This window comes from Hyperolius riggenbachi, chromosome 9 (assembly GCF_040937935.1).
Source record: "Hyperolius riggenbachi isolate aHypRig1 chromosome 9, aHypRig1.pri, whole genome shotgun sequence".
NCBI classification, from domain to species: domain Eukaryota; kingdom Metazoa; phylum Chordata; class Amphibia; order Anura; family Hyperoliidae; genus Hyperolius; species Hyperolius riggenbachi.
The window spans coordinates 193,880,025-193,897,565 of record NC_090654.1 but is presented as its reverse complement, the minus strand read 5'-3'; the positions used below and the strand labels follow the sequence as shown (position 1 = coordinate 193,897,565).

At 43.8% G+C, this 17,541-nt stretch overlaps 1 protein-coding gene across 4 annotated transcripts in view; it reads right to left on the bottom strand.

The window, feature by feature from the left end:
* TAFA1 (TAFA chemokine like family member 1) overlaps positions 1-17,541 on the bottom strand; it is a 647,736-nt gene that overhangs the window by 111,538 nt on the left and 518,657 nt on the right. For all 4 annotated transcript variants that reach the window (XR_011024039.1, XM_068253830.1, XM_068253829.1 and 1 more), the window contains one exon: positions 14,582-14,722. Coding sequence is in view for 3 of the 4 variants with exons in the window: in XM_068253830.1 (XP_068109931.1) it covers positions 14,582-14,722 (141 nt within the window). In the remaining variant the exon portion in view is untranslated. The remainder of the gene's footprint in view (positions 1-14,581; positions 14,723-17,541) is intronic.

The following is a 17,541-nucleotide window of genomic DNA, read 5'->3' as shown; positions in this document are numbered from 1 at the left end:
GTATGATGAGGATGATGATCGGGACCATCTGTATGTGCCTCAGAGTCCGACCCCGGAAAACATGTTGTATCGTGTGTTTAGGTACTAAAATCTGCGTTCCCACTTCCCAGTACTGCCCGCAGTGCCCGGGTCCACGGATCCATATAATTTTTTGGGCAGCACTATCAAACTGTGGTACTATGAGTGAGTTGCCATAGTCCTTCTGTGCTGCCTGTCACACTCACCGTCTGTCTGCAGATGGATTGTTCAACACAGCTACGCCATCTGACATGTAGTCCTGGACCTTGACCATCTTCTCCAGGCGATTGGTGTTGGAGGACGTGGAACTGCCCGATTGCTGTTCTGTGGGCTGCTGCATGGGTGTCAGAAAATGTTCCCACTCCAAGGACACTGCCAATACCATTCCCTTTTCGGCACTAGCAGCAGCTTGTGTTCTTTGCTGCCCTCCTGGTCCTCCTGGGTTTGCTGAAGTCAGTCTGTCGGCGTACAACTGGCTAGAGAAGGAGGAGGATGTCAATCTCCTCTCTAAAGTCTCCATCCTCAAGGGCCTGCTGGAATTGTTCCATTTTTGACCTGTCTGACACTTTCTTCAATCAGTTTTTTAACATTGTGTTTGTTTAAACTGGGTATAAACCCAGTAATTGGTGTTGTCCAGATTCCAGAATAATGAATAATAATGAATAGTGAATAATGCGCGGGCCGCGTTCAATGCAGTCTAGCATGAATTGAGCCATGTGTGCCAGAGAGTCCTGCCAGACTCCTCTGTCTTCATGTTCTTGTGAGCGTTGTGATTGTTGTGATGCACCATATTCGTCACCAGCATCACTTTCTTCCTCTTCTGCTGTCCATTCCCGCTAAATTGTGGAAGTCCAACGTGCACCGCTCTGTCCCTCGGCAGTGGGGGCATCCAATTCCTGCTCCAACTCCAGCTGTTCCTCGTCCTGTTCTTTGTCATAGCTGGGACCAGCGTTTCCTGAGGCAGGTTGCCTGATGTTGGTATCATCACGCTGTCTGATCGTTTTCATCTTCAGAATCCCCCACTTGCATCATGCCAGCGGTTTCCATCTTCAACATTGATTTCTTCAGTAAACACAGCAGTGGTATTGTAATGCTGACTGTAGAGTTGTCACTGCTCAGTCACGCAACGTGGATTGCTCAAAATTTTGGAGGACTTGGCAGAGATCCAACATGGTGGCCCAATCAGATCCACAGAAGCTTGGTAGCTAGCTGCTGGAATGCGCCTCGGCACTGCGCAAAAGCGTGCTAGCATGTGCAGCGTAGAATTCCAGCGCGTAGGGAGGGACATCACCCAGCGAGCGATGGTGCGCTAGATTAAAGCGCTCCTGCATCTCTTGGTGAGTCCTTCAGAAGCGGTACTGGACTTTTAACAATGTTTTTTTTTTTCCTTCAACAGAAGATCTGCCACGTTGGAGTGAGGAGGACGCCGCCGACCCCGACACCAAGCTGAACCCCGGCGAACTCCAAGCAGAGGATCTTCAGGAACCCTCAAGGCTTTGAGCAAGCTGAGGAGGATCAGCAGTCCCGACGAGACCTCTCCTCATATGCGACTGAGTGCAGTGGAGCTCCCCAGAACAACCTCTCAGTTGTCACTTTGTCACTGGTCACTTTGTCACTTTGTCATTTTGTCACTTGTCACTTTGTCACTTGTCACTTTGTCACTTTGTCATTTTGTCACTTTGTCACTTGTCACTTTGTCACTTGTCACTTGTCACTTTGTCACTTGTCACTTTGTCATTTTGTCACTTTGTCATTTTGTCACTTTGTCACTGGTCACTTTGTCACTTTTCACTTGGTCACTTGTCCAGATGATCTCGGTACACCTCCTGCGATTCAAATTCCTGCACACATTGCTCTGGGATTTGGGTTGATGAATGATGCATCTAACTGGCCACCGGAGGCAATTAAGGCCTTCAAAACATTGAAAGCAGCTTTCTGTTCCGCCCCCATTTTGCGTCATGTTGAGTTGTTGATGTCATGTTCATCCTCGGCCTCGCCTTGCATTTCAGTGCGAGGTGCATTTTCCACAGAAAAAGGTTGTGAATCCGGGCACAACATTTGTGGCTGTTCCATTGACCTTTCACAGGTAGAAGATTGTGGGGGTGGGAATAGCTCCTCCGAATAGCCCATTGTGTCCTGAAAACTACTCATTGCATTGCTTTGCGCACACATTTTTTCGTCCTCATGCAAGGCCTGAGTTGCACCTGAAAGCGTGGCCTTCTCCTCCTGCACCTCCTCCTGTTCCATCACGTCTGCTGCTGCTGGGTTAGCGTTGACGCCCGGTCCCTGTTTATTGAACCTCTTATCTTTATTACATTTATGACTGCATGGCGGTAAAAAGCATGCTATCCGCACGCTTCTTGTCCTCATGCAAGGCCTGGGTTGTTGTGTCTCAAAAAGCATGGCCTTCTCCTCCTGCGCCTGCTCCTGTTCCATCACGTGTGCTGCTGCTGCTGGGTTAGCGTTACCGGTCCCTTTTCCTGGAACCTCTTCTCTGTATTACATTTATGACTGCATGGCGACAAAAAGCATGTTACCTGTGCAAAGAAACATGACATTTTCCACATTTAAAAGACAGTTTTTCCTTTGAAACTTTACAATCAATTTTCTCAAAAACTATAAGCTCTTTTTCAAATAATTTTTTTTCCTCTTGTACCCACTCCCAAGGTGCACATACCCTGCTAATTTGGGGTATGTAACATGTAAGGAAGCTTTACAAAGCACGAAAGTTCGGGTCCCCATTGACTTCCATTATGTTCGGAGTTCGGCGCGAACACCCGAACATCGCGGCGATGTTCGGCGAACGTTCGCGAACCCGAACATCTAGGTGTTCGCCCAACACTACATACAGCACAGTGAGTGAGCAGGTCAATAAAATCATTAGGAAGCATTGGCATCTCCTTTCAAACAGTTTCCCTTATGTACAACACTTTGCTAATCCACCAATCTTTTCATATCGCCGGGCACTTAATCTTAAAGACCGGCTAGTACATGCTGATGAGGGGGGTGCGGGTGGTGGACCTAGGCTCTCACGTAAAGGCACTTTTCCTTGTATGAACTGCGTCCATTGCAGTTCAGTGATTAGGGGTGATGTTATTGTTCATCCCCATAAGGGTACCAAATTTAAAATACATGGATGTCACACCTGTGACTCCATGTTTGTAATATATGCTTTGAAGTGCCCGCGTGGACTGTTGTACATAGGGCAGAAAACACAGAAAATGAAAGTACGTTTATCATCGCATAAACATGCAATACATGAGAACTTGGTCGACCAGGCTGTGCCATATCACTTCACAGCAGCTAGACACAATGTTAGTCAGCTAAGATACATGATTATTGAACAGGTTCCGGTTCCTAGAAGAGGGGGTGATCATATTAAAAAGTTACTTTGGAGGGAGGCAGTATGGATAAAAAGATTGGACACCATGGAGCCCCGTGGACTAAATCGAGAACTAGATCTTGCTCCTTTTATGTAGACCGTATCATATAGATAACATTCTTACACTATAATTTTTGGCTGGTGTCACCCTCTGGCTGTGAGCCGTCTGTATTGTGAATTTGTCATTGTGGATGGGTGTGTGTTCATGTGGGGACACGTGGGGTGCTGCGTGCTTCCATGTGCACACACATCTGTATTAAGTCTAGACAAAGTTGTAATTTGTAGTTGTGCTAATATTGATACCTATGTTTCCTTCCTTCTATCCCCTGCGGCTTCTCCTACAGGTTACATTATTGATAGTATGTTTTTTATTCGGCGCCTTGTGTCACAAGCCTTTGTTTACATCCCGATGGTTTTGGGGGGTGGCTTGGAGCTAACCCTCCCTATCATTGGTGGCCAGCTATCGTGGGCGGTAAGGATGCGTATGACGCGTCCGCCGCACACGCAACGTCATGCAGTTCTCCGTCAGGTCCGCAGTGGGCGTACCGGCGGTTGTACGCATGACACATGCGGGAGTTTGGACGCATGGTGCCGACCAGTAGTTTTGAAATAGGAGAGGACGGCAACCTCCAGACAGCGACCAATGGGTATATAGCAGCGCAGTTCCCCATCAGGTCCGGCTAGAGCATGGACCGCAGTGATTGGTAGAGAGCTAGAGCGCAGCGCTATTGGCTATTACTCCACCATGTCTAGTATAAAAGGGAAAGCAGATTGTAACTGAATGCATTTGACATACAGCCTAGCTTGAGAAAGGAGTTGATGTTACTCTGAAACGTTGCAATTATGGCTGTCATGGGAAATTGAAGAATAAAAGAGCATATATATTGGATGGTGCCGGCTACCCCGTTATCATTGTCTGTAATCCTATTTATTGTGCAGCGCTGCGTAATATGTTGGCGCTATATAAATACAATAAATAATAATAGTCACATGACGCAGAAGAAGATGGAAGCCCCTACCGCCAGCCTTTAGGTATGTATTTAAGGCCCGGTTACCCTCGTTCACCCATCCGCTCGGCTGCTGCACCCTCCCTCACCCTTCCGCCGCTTAGGTTCACGTCCCCACATCCCCCATTCCATGTGGAACGGTCCATTTCTTCACTAGTGTGAAGAAACGTTCCGTTCTCCATTGCCCCAATGCAAAAGCATTTTTTTTACGGTTCCGTTCCGCTGGGCAGAACGTTCTGGAAAATTAGGGCCTGCTGCATTTTTTTAGGTCTGGGGAACGGAACTTATGGAACGTATCCATACCAATGGATGCATGTGAATGGTTCAATAGGTTAACATTGGATCATTTCACAGCCTTTCCGTTTGTACAGTATACTTTTCCGGTTATGTTCAGTAAAAAAAGGCCGATGTGAACCGGGCTTAACACATGAAATGCAGCAAATAATACACTTCTGGCATGTGAAATGTACATACATTACCCCACATACAAGAAAACCAGCAAATGTTACCTCAGACATGGTATGAAATTGTTTCTCCATCCCATTCCATAGGCTCCCCTCCTGTGTTCCCCAACAAAAGAGGATCAATGAATAGTATATTGGACCAAAACATTAAGTGAAGTATGGTCCAGTGTTAGTCGAGGAGCAGAAATGCAGACAATAAACATTGATTCCACTAACTATATTTGGCCTGTGTCCTCTCAGAGTTTTTTTAAAGACAGACTGGCTGACTTTTTAACACTTCTTGCCTCTTGCTGTTCTCTGACTGAGTTCAATATTGTTTGCATTTACCTGTTTTGACAAATGCTGCCACGGTACAATAGATCTGAACACTGAGGAAGTCTTTTTCCATTTCAAAGGGGGTACAACAGTGTGACATAAAGTTAGATGATTAAGCCAGGGGCGTAACTAGAAATCACTGGGCCCCCCTGCGAATATTTGGATGCCCCCCCCCCATAGGTGCCAAATAATCGTAATGGGGCAGCGTTTCACTGTAAATTAATTGTAAATTGGGCAGCATTTTACCAGACAATCGTAATGTGGGCCAGAAAATCGTAATGTGGGCAGAGTTCACCAGAAAATCGTAATGTGGGCACCAGTCACCAGAAAATTGTAACGTGGACAGCATTCACCAGACAATCGTAATGTGGGCAGCGTTCACCAGAAAATCATAATGTGGGCAGAGTTCACCAGCAAATCATAATGTGGGCAAAGTTCACCAGAAAATCGTAATGTGGGCACCAGTCACCAGAAAATCGTAACGTGAGCAGCAGTCACCAGAAAATTGTAACGTGGACAGCATTCACCAGACAATCGTAATGTGGGCAGCATTCACCAGAATATCGTAATGTGGGACAGAAAATCGTAATGTGGGCAGAGTTCACCAGAAAATCGTAATGTGGGCAGCGTTCACCAGAAAATTGTAACATGGACAGCATTCACCAGACAATCATAACGTGGGCAGTGTTCACCAGAAAATCGTAATGTGGGCCAGAAAATCGTAATGTGGGCAGCGTTCACCAGAAAATCGTAACGTGGACAGCATTCACCAGACAATCGTAACGTGGGCAGTGTTCACCAGAAAATCGTAATGTGGGCCAGAAAATCGTAATGTGGGCAGAGTTCACCAGAAAATCGCAATGTGGGCAGCAGTCACCAGAAAATCGCCATGTGGGCAGCAGTCACCACAAAATCGCCATGTGGGCAGCAGTCACCAGAAAATCGCAATGTGGGCATCAGTCACCAGAAAATCCTAATGTGGGCAGCAGTCACCAGAATATCGTAATGTGGGCAGCAGTCACCAGAAAATCCTAATGTGGGCAGCAGTCAGTCACCAGAAAATCCTAATGTGGGCAGCAGTCAGTCACCAGAATATCATAATGTGGGCAGCACACACCAGAAAATCCTAATGTGGGCAGCAGTCACCAGAAAATCCTTATGTGGGCAGCAGTCACCAGAAAATCGCAATGTGGGCAGCAGTCACCAGAAAATCGCAATGTGGGCAACAGTCACCAGAAAATCGCAATGTGGGCAGCAGTCACCAGAAAATCCTAATGTGGGCAGCATACACCAGAAAATCGTAATGTGGGCAGCAGACACCAGAAAATCGTAATGTGGGCAGCAGACACCAGAAAATCGCAATGTGGGCAGCAGACACCTGAAAATCGTAATGTGGGCAGCAGACACCAGAAAATCATAATATGGGCAGCAGACACCTGAAAATCGTAATGTGGGCAGCAGACACCTGAAAATCGTAATGTGGGCAGCAGGCACCTGAAAATCGTAATGTGGGCAGCAGGCACCTGAAAATCGCAATGTGGGCAGCAGACACCTGAAAATCGTAATGTGGGCAGCAGACACCTGAAAATCGTAATGTGGGCAGCAGACACCAGAAAATCGCAATGTGGGCAGCAGACACCTGAAAATCGTAATGTGGGCAGCAGACACCAGAAAATCGCAATGTGGGCAGCAGTGACCAGAAAATCATAATGTGGGCAGCAGACACCAGAAAATCCTAATGTGGGCAGCAGTCACCAGAAAATCGCAATGTGGGCAGCAGTGACCAGAAAATCGTAATGTGGGCAGCAGACACCAGAAAATCGCAATGTGGGCAGCAGACACCTGAAAATCGCAATGTGGGCAGCAGACACCTGAAAATCGTAATGTGGGCAGCAGACACCTGAAAATCACAATGTGGGCAGCAGACACCTGAAAATCGTTATGTGGGCAGCAGACACCTGAAAATCGTAATGTGGGCAGCAGACACCTGAAAATCGTAATGTGGGCAGCAGACACCTGAAAATCGCAATGTGGGCAGCAGTGACCAGAGAATCGTAATGTGGGCAGCAGACACCTGAAAATTGCAATGTGGGCAGCAGACACCAGAAAATCGTAATGTGGGCAGCAGACACCAGAAAATCGCAATGTGGGCAGCAGACACCAGAAAATCATAATATGGGCAGCAGACACCTGAAAATCGTAATGTGGGCAGCAGACACCAGAAAATCGTAATGTGGGCAGCAGGCACCTGAAAATCGCAATGTGGGCAGCAGACACCAGAAAATCGTAATGTGGGCAGCAGGCACCTGAAAATCGTAATGTGGGCAGCAGACACCTGAAAATCCCCCTGCAGAATTTCAGAGCGGGCCCCCCCCCCCCCCCGGGGCCCGCTCGTGGCCGGTTTTTGGGTGCTGGAGGGGTGGCAGCATGAGGGGAAAGCCTTGCCCACAGTCGGCGGGGAGAGGGGAAGTTCCCCCCTCTCCCTCACCTCGGGGCTCTCCCCTCTGCGCCCCCCTCCAGCTAGTGAACCTGTGTGGGCAGCGGGCAGCAGCGGCGGCAGGATACATACCTTCTTCCTTGCGTTCCATCGCCGCCTTCTCGCTCTAGCGGCTGACGTCACTTCCGCTTCCGGAAGTGACGTCAGGGCCGCTAGAGCGAGAAGGCAGCGATGGAACGCAAGGAAGAAGGTATGTATCCCGCCGCCGCTGCTGCCCACACACATTCACTAGCTGGAGGGGGGCACAGAGGGGAGAGCCCCGAGGTGAGGGAGAGGGGGGAACTTCCCCTCTCCCCGCCGACTGTGGGCAAGGCTTTCCCCTCATGCTGCCACCCCTCCAGCCCCCAAAAAACGACCCTGAGCGGGCCCCAGGGGGGGGCCGGGCCCCCCCGCGGGCACAGGCGCTGCAGGGCCTATTGTTACGCCCCTGGATTAAGCCTACAGAACCATATATAAGTCACTGCATGTTACATCCTCTTTTGTATAGTTCTGATACAGTTCTGTATAATGCCTGAAGAAGAAACTTAACGTTTTGAAAGTTTGCAATAAACCATGTACAGTTTGTCATTAAAGATATTACCCAAATCAATGTTTGTTGGTTTGATGTCTGCATTTCTACCAACCCATCAAGTAATACACCAAAGTTTATTGTACAAAAAAAGACATAATATAAAATCATTTAAAAACAATAATCAACACACAGACCATGGTGGGAAATGCATCACAATATGCCACAAAAATAATGATAATAATGGTCTTAGTTACATGATCAGTAATGCAATCAAAATTGTTCTTATATGGCAGCCTCAAAAAGATTAAGTGTATAGCGCATAATGTAAACCTGAGAAAAAGATCAGCACAGTACCCAGAAAGTGTATAAGCTGCACACAGAGTGCATAGAAAGTGAAAATAACAGCATTGCTATTAGTCTGGCAAATGTCAGGCAGCAGGGGTAGCGAATGAACAGAAGTGCAGCGAAGAGGGAGGCTCACCAAGGAGTTAAAGGCCAACTATGAAAGTTGATGTTAAGGCCATAACACCTGTAACACAAAGGAGCAACACAGGCAAGATAAATAGTTGTTGGCTGAACTGTTTGCTGACTTGGATCCGCAAATCACGATTGCAATTGCCTAACGATTTTGCATTAATATTTACCACAGGTTTTCGTTGATATAGTGACTGAGGATCACAACGCAATTGCAGCACGTTTTATGTTAGTCTAAAATCACAGATGCACCACCATTAGCCCAGTGTGAGTAATCCTGTAGAATTACTTGTGCAGCAGCATTTTGCAGCTGCAATTGGCAAAGTGAGAATTATGGGTTGAAAGAGCCCAAGTGTGAATCAGTCCTCATAATTAAAGGTTTTATTTTATTTGTGTTTCTATTGTCCTGTGTTTCCCTATTCGCAAGACTTACTTACTGTGAGGGCAGGAGGAAAGACATTTTTCCATATGGTGACCTAGACAGCAATAAAACCTAAATATACTTGTACATTTTCCATACTTTTTAAAACTAAAATATAAATAACTAGTGACCTTAGCCCGTTGCAAAATGGGCTAGGTCTGTCTCCGCACACCTGCCGCCCGCATGCGTGCACCCGCCCGCCGTGCACATCTGCCGCGCGCACACTCACGGACGCCCCTTCCTCCCCTTCAGTGTCTCTGCATCCCTCCCTGCACATGCGCAGTGCTACAAAACACACACACAGGGACACTTGGGTTTTATTATAGAGGATAGGAACTGGTATAGTATACTAAGGGCATTTACTTAAAGAACATTAGAGTACATCAAAGAACATAAATAAATCAGCAAACCTGGAATGGATATATAAAAAGATTGTCTGCTATTAGATGGCAAAGGATTCACAGTTGAACTTTTAGAAACCTTCACATAGTCCAAGGTGACCCCAAAGAGTTTTAAAAACTTTTTTTTTTCCAACCTAACCTCAGCTGGCTTTTAATACACTTTAGTAAAGAGGGCCCCTATCTGCCTAATCTACAACTTCTTCTGCCACACAAGATTTGCTGAAGATGGCAGATACACCTGAATCCACTCACATGCTTTGCTGCCAGCATTCATTTTATGTTCCTTGCAAGGGGCATGCGGGCTATTACAGTGTGACGGGCAGCAGCTGGTGGTAGCAGAGCTCAGACTCTTCAGGTCCCGATACAGAGCACTGTGCTCAAATCTGCTAGCTGGTTTGCAGCATCATTACAGGAGGACATGGCCATAGATTTTGCTAGCACTGTGAAATAGTGCGCATTGTTCATATAGACAGCACATTAATAACTGGGGAATCTAAAATCTCTTTTTATCTGGGCAGAGGAACTGCTAGAGGGATAAGAAGCTGACTCCTTGCTTTTAATAGAACATTCTTTTTTTACTCTAAGAAATGAAAATTGATTGCACGTCCTTTTTTTTTAGCTTTTCTTTCCTCTAGAAATGTATGTGGAATATATATAATATAGAGGTATCGACTTTGTGGCAAAAAGGCCTTTAAACCTAATTTATCGAGGGCATCTTTAAAAAATATTATATAAAAGTGCCGCTATATATTCAGTGTGCCTGCAAATTCCTTTCTGAGATTCTGAAATATTAATAACAGTCAGAATCAATTAACACGCATCTGCGGCCCTTACAGCAATAATTTCATCTCTAAACTATATAATAATCATTGCAAACACCTTAAAGTTCTATTTGACGTTTCAGTCACATGATGGCTTTTGAGAGTAAGGCCCATATGCAATTAATTTTTTCACCTGAGTTATCTCCTAGGAGATAATTTTCTTCTTGTCTGTAAACTAAATTTTCAGCATTGTACAATTGAAAATGTAGTCAAAAGTTGGTGAAAAAGTCCTATCAAATTTATTTTGAGTCATTTCTAGCTCGCTGATGTCTTCAAAGGCATTTTATGACAAGTTGTAAAAATATCATATAGGGAAAAACTCAGGAGAAAAAGTGAATTGCATATGGCCCTAATTCCCTTCACCACGTCTGGATTATAACACACAAACATCCACATTTCTCATATGGGCCTCGTTTCACTAAAGGGTGCTAAGTGTTAGCACCCTAGTAAAGAGGGACTTAGGATGCGAAAACGGCTGCTTCACGTGCTAATATGCGCGTAAGCGTTCTCGCACGCAAAGTTTAGCACCGCACGGTGCGCCGATAACATGCGCCGATAACATCGTTATCGGCGCAACGTGCAGCGTTTAAACTTTGCGTGCGATCGGTAAGAGATTTAGACGTGCAAACCACTTAGCACCGTAGTTTGCACGTCCAAAGCTGTTAGGCGTGCTAACATAGTTGTGAATCGAGCCCTTGCAATTAAGTTTTCCTCCTAAGTTTTCTCCTAGGAGATAATTTTTCAGTCTTTTAAAAATAACTTTTCAGCACTTTGCAATTCAAAAAGTACCAAAACGTAGATACAGAGGGACTATCACAATTATTTTGAGTATTTCTTGCTTGCTGGTGGCTTAAAAAGCATTCTATTGATTAGGTGTGAAAATATCACTTAGGAGAAAACTCAGGAGAAAAAGTTAATTGCATTTGGGCCAATACTGCCTGAGTCAATTCAGGTTTTCTCCTAGGAAATAATTTTTCATCATCTGTTTAAAATAACTTTTGCACCCTGCAATTGAAATAGTACCAGAGAGTAAAAAAATGGTACTGTCATCACCTGTTTAGTCTGGCATTTATGATCACATAATTTTTTCCCCATTACACATCACTATGTACTGATGTGAGACAAACTTATGTGCGTTGGGTCCTTAGGGAGAAAAGAGCTTTACAAATGTTTTGTTGTCGCTGTCCCCTACTTACTAACAGGTTCTATCCCTATAGACTTTTTGGAAGTCCATTGTGTTCATAAGTCCAGTATTTACATATTGGTACGTGTGGATAAATGTTGTATTTTTGGACTACTCTGGGTTTGGACATACAGTATACACAATGGTTTTTTTTCGGTTGTTTTAGATGTATTTTAGTTTAAAGAACTTACAGCACAATACAGTAACGCCAACTTATACCACAATATAATACAATAAAAATAGTACAGTACATTCTGTACAGTTTGTAACTTGAGTACTTATATGTAGGGGACTGTCTGTACTCATTTTCACAAATATGCACCATTTACAGTGTGCGTGAAGAGAGGGTTAGGGGGCAGTTATGCAAATAATTTTGAAAACTGTTCACACACATTAATTTTCACCGCCTGAAACAAATGACTTGCAGTTTTAACTTAAAGAGGAATTTTAGCGAAAAGGGGAAAAAAATAAATCAATGCATTGCAAAGTGAGAATTTAAAAAAATAGAAGAGAGATTAAGAAATGATTGACATCCTCCATGTAATTTGTTCATATTGTTTGATTCACAATCAGCCTGCATGTACCGTATATACTTACATATAAGCCGACCAGCGTGTAAGCCGAGGTACCCACTTTTCTCTCAGAAACCAGGAAAATATGATTGACTCACATATAAGCCCCCTCCACAGTAGCCAGATGCACCCCCAGTACAAGTCAGCCTCCCTACCCATAGCCAGATGTGCCCCAAGGATGATACAGCTGTGTCTCAAGGCCCCACTAGATGGCATCATAGATATGAGACACAGCGATTGCCACACAGGAAGAACCTCTGATCATTGCATTGCTAACACATTGCTTGCACGCTCTGCACATTGCAGTGCACTCTGTACACCATGTTGCAGAGAATGGGGGGCATGGACACAGCAAGTAACCAGTAACAATACCTGCCAGGAACCTGCTCCACCATCTGTTCGGCTCTACTGACTTGCATATAAGCTGAGGGGGTAAATTTTTAGTACATTTTTTATGCTGAAAAATTAGGCTTATACATGAGTATATACAGTAATAATTTTTACTACTAGCAGACATGAAAAAAAAACCATACAGCATCAACTGCCATTATCTACAACCACAACCCTAAGAATGCGAAAGGCTAAAAGGTTGTTTTTTAATACATATGCATATGCACAAAAGGGAGATACTAGTTGCTTGCCAGTCGGAAACAGCTGTTATTTCCCACAATGCAACAAGGCTCACAAACAGGTCCTGACATCACACTGTGGGAGGGGTTTCACCACATTATCAGCCATACATGCCCCCTTGATAATCTATTCTAGAAAAGGTAAAGATTTCTCATGAGAAAAGTGGTATCCGCTACTGATTGGGATGAAGTTCGATCCTTGGTTACTGTTCTTCTTTAAGGTAACCTTTTATTGTTATTTTTGGAGGGTATATGTTGGGGCTCTATTTAGAACAGATTTACTTAGACATGGGCATAGATTTGGGGATTACATCCTTTTCTACAATGAGGACAATTTTTTACCAACTCATTATAAGCAATTTGTCATAGGAAAAGCTCAGCGATTATGTATACTGAATCTACCCATGTCACAAATACACATACATTTTGTCTGTATAATAGGAATATATTTATTGCACTGACTGAAGCTTACCTCTTTACTTCTAACCCTGTAATTCATGTTAAGGGTTCTTGATTTAAATTGTTCTAATATAAAGCGGTTGTGGACAATTCACCTGACAAGCCATCAGCTATAAGTGACATCCGATTGGAAGCATTCTATATTGTTGTAACAGCTGTTTACTATGGTTACTAAACTGATCAAACATGGTATAGCAATAATGACATGGACAATGTATACATAAGGTAAATGCTATTCACTGTTTTTCTGGAAAACACAAATAATGTTTAATACATTCTACAACTTACATAGCGATGCAGAATAATAACAGAATAAAACAAGAAAATGTTCTGCTCAAATAAGGGAACCATTACCAATTGTAAAGTCTACTTTCAGGCATAGTTCTAAATATATTATTTCTAAACAAGAAACCAAAATAATACTTTTTGTGTCGCAAAAGGTTTCAAAAGTTTACTACTACTAAGAAACACAGCTAAAGTTAATAGTAATTATTATGGAAGGAGCTAATATTGTTGCATATGCTAACGTAACCATACATGGGTTGATAAGGCAAGAGTTCAATCACAAATAAATTGAATTGTAGTGTTTAAAGGACAACTGGAGCAAGAAGAATATTGAGGCTGCCATATTTATTTTCTTTTAAGCAATACTAGTTGCCTGGCAGTCCTGCTGATCCTCCGCCTCTAATAATATTAGCCATGGACCCCGAACAAGCATGCAGCAGATCAGGTGTTTCTGAAATTATTGTCAGATCTGACAAGATTAGCTGCATGCTTGCTTCTGTTTTTTTCAGACACTACTGCAGCCAAATAGATCAGCAGGGCTGCCAGGCAATTGGCATTGATTAAGAGGAAATAATTATGGTGACAGCCATATACTTCTCACTTCAGTAGTCCTTTAAAACTACTACTCTGTCTACTTTATTTTGATTACATTTCAGCAGAAGTGTAATCAAAAAACAACTGAGTGCCTATCACTAGCTATCAAAAATCAATTGAAATTTGACTGACTGAGCATGGTGGGAACACTTTGCTAGTGTTAATTGCCACCTGGGCAAGGGTTAAGGTTTAGGCCTAACGGGGGGGGGGGGGGTGCTGTTAAGGGTTAGGCATAAGTACAGGAAGTGTTGAGGGTTAGGTATAGGTGGAGACCGGTTTAAGGGCTAGTATCAGTAGAGGGGGGGTTAAGGGTTAGGCATCAGGATTTATGTGAGTAGGCTTAGATTAGGTAATTAGGTAGAATATCCTAGTAAAGGATTACCAATATTTTACTATCGGACTTAAGTCATAGCATTTTGTTTATTTTACCAATATTCTACTAGTGCAAATCCGCTGCACCCTTTATTACATATACGCATTGTTCTACCCCTGATCACAACTGCTTATTGCGATTTGCATGAAACACAGTAAAGAATTAGTGAGCTCACCGTCAACACAGGAGGGTCTGTTTCTGGTTGTACCTGCCACTTTTCCTGGCAAACATGAACACTTCACGGTTTGAGACCGTTCCTCAATTCTATTCTTATTACAGCACCGATGTGCTGCTATAACTTCACAGGTTCCCCCTTCTGCAGAGATAAAAAAGGACAAAGAAGATCATAAAACTCACATATGTGTTCAAGCATGTGAAGTGGAGATATTCATAACACTGTAGGCACTTAGGCTGGCTCAGAGCATGATCACGTCACTACTTAAATGAACTCTGGCTATAAAAATGCCCTGGTATGCAGAAAATCTCTAATTGGCTCAATTTGGTCACATGCAGTCCACTAATATAGATATCAAACATACAGGAGGAAAAGGGGAATGTAACAAGCAGTAAGTATTATAAGATATATGTACCACCAGCAAGAGAAATCATGGCAAACCATGGATCAGTTTGCTAATGTATTAGTGTAGTGTAATAAATGTATCAGCATCTGATTGACTGGTCATGATCACATAATACTTTGTGATACTTGTGGTATTAGCGTGACAGAACCAGCCAACAAAAAACAAGTCAATCACATGATCAAATTGATAGCATGCATCTTTAACAGTTCAGCTGCAAGGGATGAGCTATATACAGAACTGAAATACTGGTTGGGGAACCTGGGTCATGTGGCAAATAGTGATGACATTGGTGTGCTCCTGTTATTGACAACCCAATTCGCATTCAGTGACCTGTCAGATACAAAGCTGTCACTGTTTCCTCATTAACCAGAATCCTAGCCTCAACTGGGGCAGAATCATCATGAGAAGATCCTAGCATTGAAGTAGAGCTGCAGAGCTTTCCATGAGTTTTTGATATGTTGTTGTCGGTTTTGTGTGTGAAAAAATTGCATTCAGTGTGGACAGCCAACTCCTGTTCTTTCTGGTCTGAGACAGCTTATCAAAATCTTTGCAGTAGTGATGGGCAATAGTCTCTAAAATTTTCCTGGTCTTGTTCACGTTCCTGTTGTATAGCTGGGGCTGTTCCTGGACAGAGCCGGACTGGGCTACCAGTGAGATGGGGAAACCTCCGGTGGGCCCTTCTGTAGGCACCTCTAGTGGGCCCTTCTGTAGAAACAGAATTTAAATTCCATATGACATCCAACTTCCAAGACTCTGAACGGTGGAGGCCTGGAGGGGGAATAGTAATTAACGCCGCCGGGACTTGTGCAGGAGCAAGGTGATCCATATATCGGCTTTACCGTGTGCCCAAATCTCCTAGCGCCCTTGTAATAGATATGCCGTTATGTGACTTGCTTTGGGTCACATGACATGCCAGTCTTGCATTGCTATGTCCCTGACTGACATCGGAGGAACTCACAATTTCAAAAATTCAAAAAAGTGGTTCCATGTAAAACTTGTTAACATTTATTGTGCACTTTCGACAATGCATTTCACGACCAAGGCCACTTCCTTGGGTCAATTACTGTGCCTCCCTCAGGAGTATCAGTTAGCCTTCGGAGGCACAGTAATTGACCTGAGGAAACAGCTTTGGCCTTGAAATGCATTGTCGAAAGTGCACAATAAAAGTTAAGTTTTACACTGAACTATTTTTTGAGTAATACTACTTTATGGTAGGAGACTAGAGATGGGCTCATGGGTAGAAAACTATCCGAATCCGTGATTATAATGAGGCTTAAGTGCCTCAGGTGTGTGCATGCATGGGAGAAGTGTGTGCATAGGAGTTAATTACCTAGATGCCCGGTGCTTCTATGCGTATCACACGCTCGCATGGGTCTAATGGGACGCGTTTCACAACTCAATACTGCGCACTTCCTCCTTCGGCCAGGCAATTAAGGAAATTAAGCCTCATTGTCCTGTTGCAGTTAAGCCTCATTAGAATCACGGATTCGGATAGTTTTCTACCCATGAGCCCATCACTATAGGAGACTTTTACTCTATATCTACCTGATATACTGTGTATATATATATATATATATATATATATATATATATATATATATATATATATGTTCTTCCCAGGCTCTTTTAGCCGGGTGTTGCACCCGGCTAGTTTTGGTGAGCACCCGGCTGTCATCTGCTGATCTCCTCCTCTGTAAGCAGAGAAGTGACAGCCCTGCATCCTCTCATCTTGTGCTACCCGGCTATTTTTTCATGCCACCCGGCTGGAAAAAAATTCTGGGGAGAACACTGATATATATATATATATATATATATATATATATATATATATATATATATATATATATATATATATATATATATAGTAGTTTCTTGCACCCAAGGCAAGGGTGTAAAAATTGTGCCCCCATAGACTCACGAACCCTTAGGCCTTGTTTCCATCTGTCCGCTTCTATCCGCTTTTTATCAGCACATCAATGTTACAGATTGATACATGTTGCTGAAAAGCGGACAGAAGCGCATAGATGGAAACGAGGCCTTACTCTTTAGGGACAGTCACAAAGCCACGGGTCACAAGTAGATCTGCCTACTTACTAGTCACCAGACGCTCATCCAGTAGGAAACAGGATCCAGGAAAACACACAGGCGAAGAGAGCCCGGAAAGCTGACTCCTCCATGAGCGCTGCACACTGACAGCCTGCAGTACCACTACAGGACATCAGGTGTCATCAAGTGGTGGTGGTGACGTAATGATGAGTTGACTTCTGACGCAGGCAGCCCAGGAGGAGTCAAGGAAGGTGATCGCGCTGGTAATCTTCTTCCATTTGGCTGCACCGTGCATCACCAGCTCCCTAACGGTTATGTACTCCTGCCAGCGCCCCCTTGTTCTGCATGCTGGTCTGTGCCTAGGGCCGTTGCGCTGCCTGCACTGCCCAAGAAACATCCCTATATATATATATATATATATATATATATATATATATATATATATATATATTTATGTTTTTAGTTAGTGTTCCTGTGTGTACACCCTATTTTTTAATTTCGGGCACCT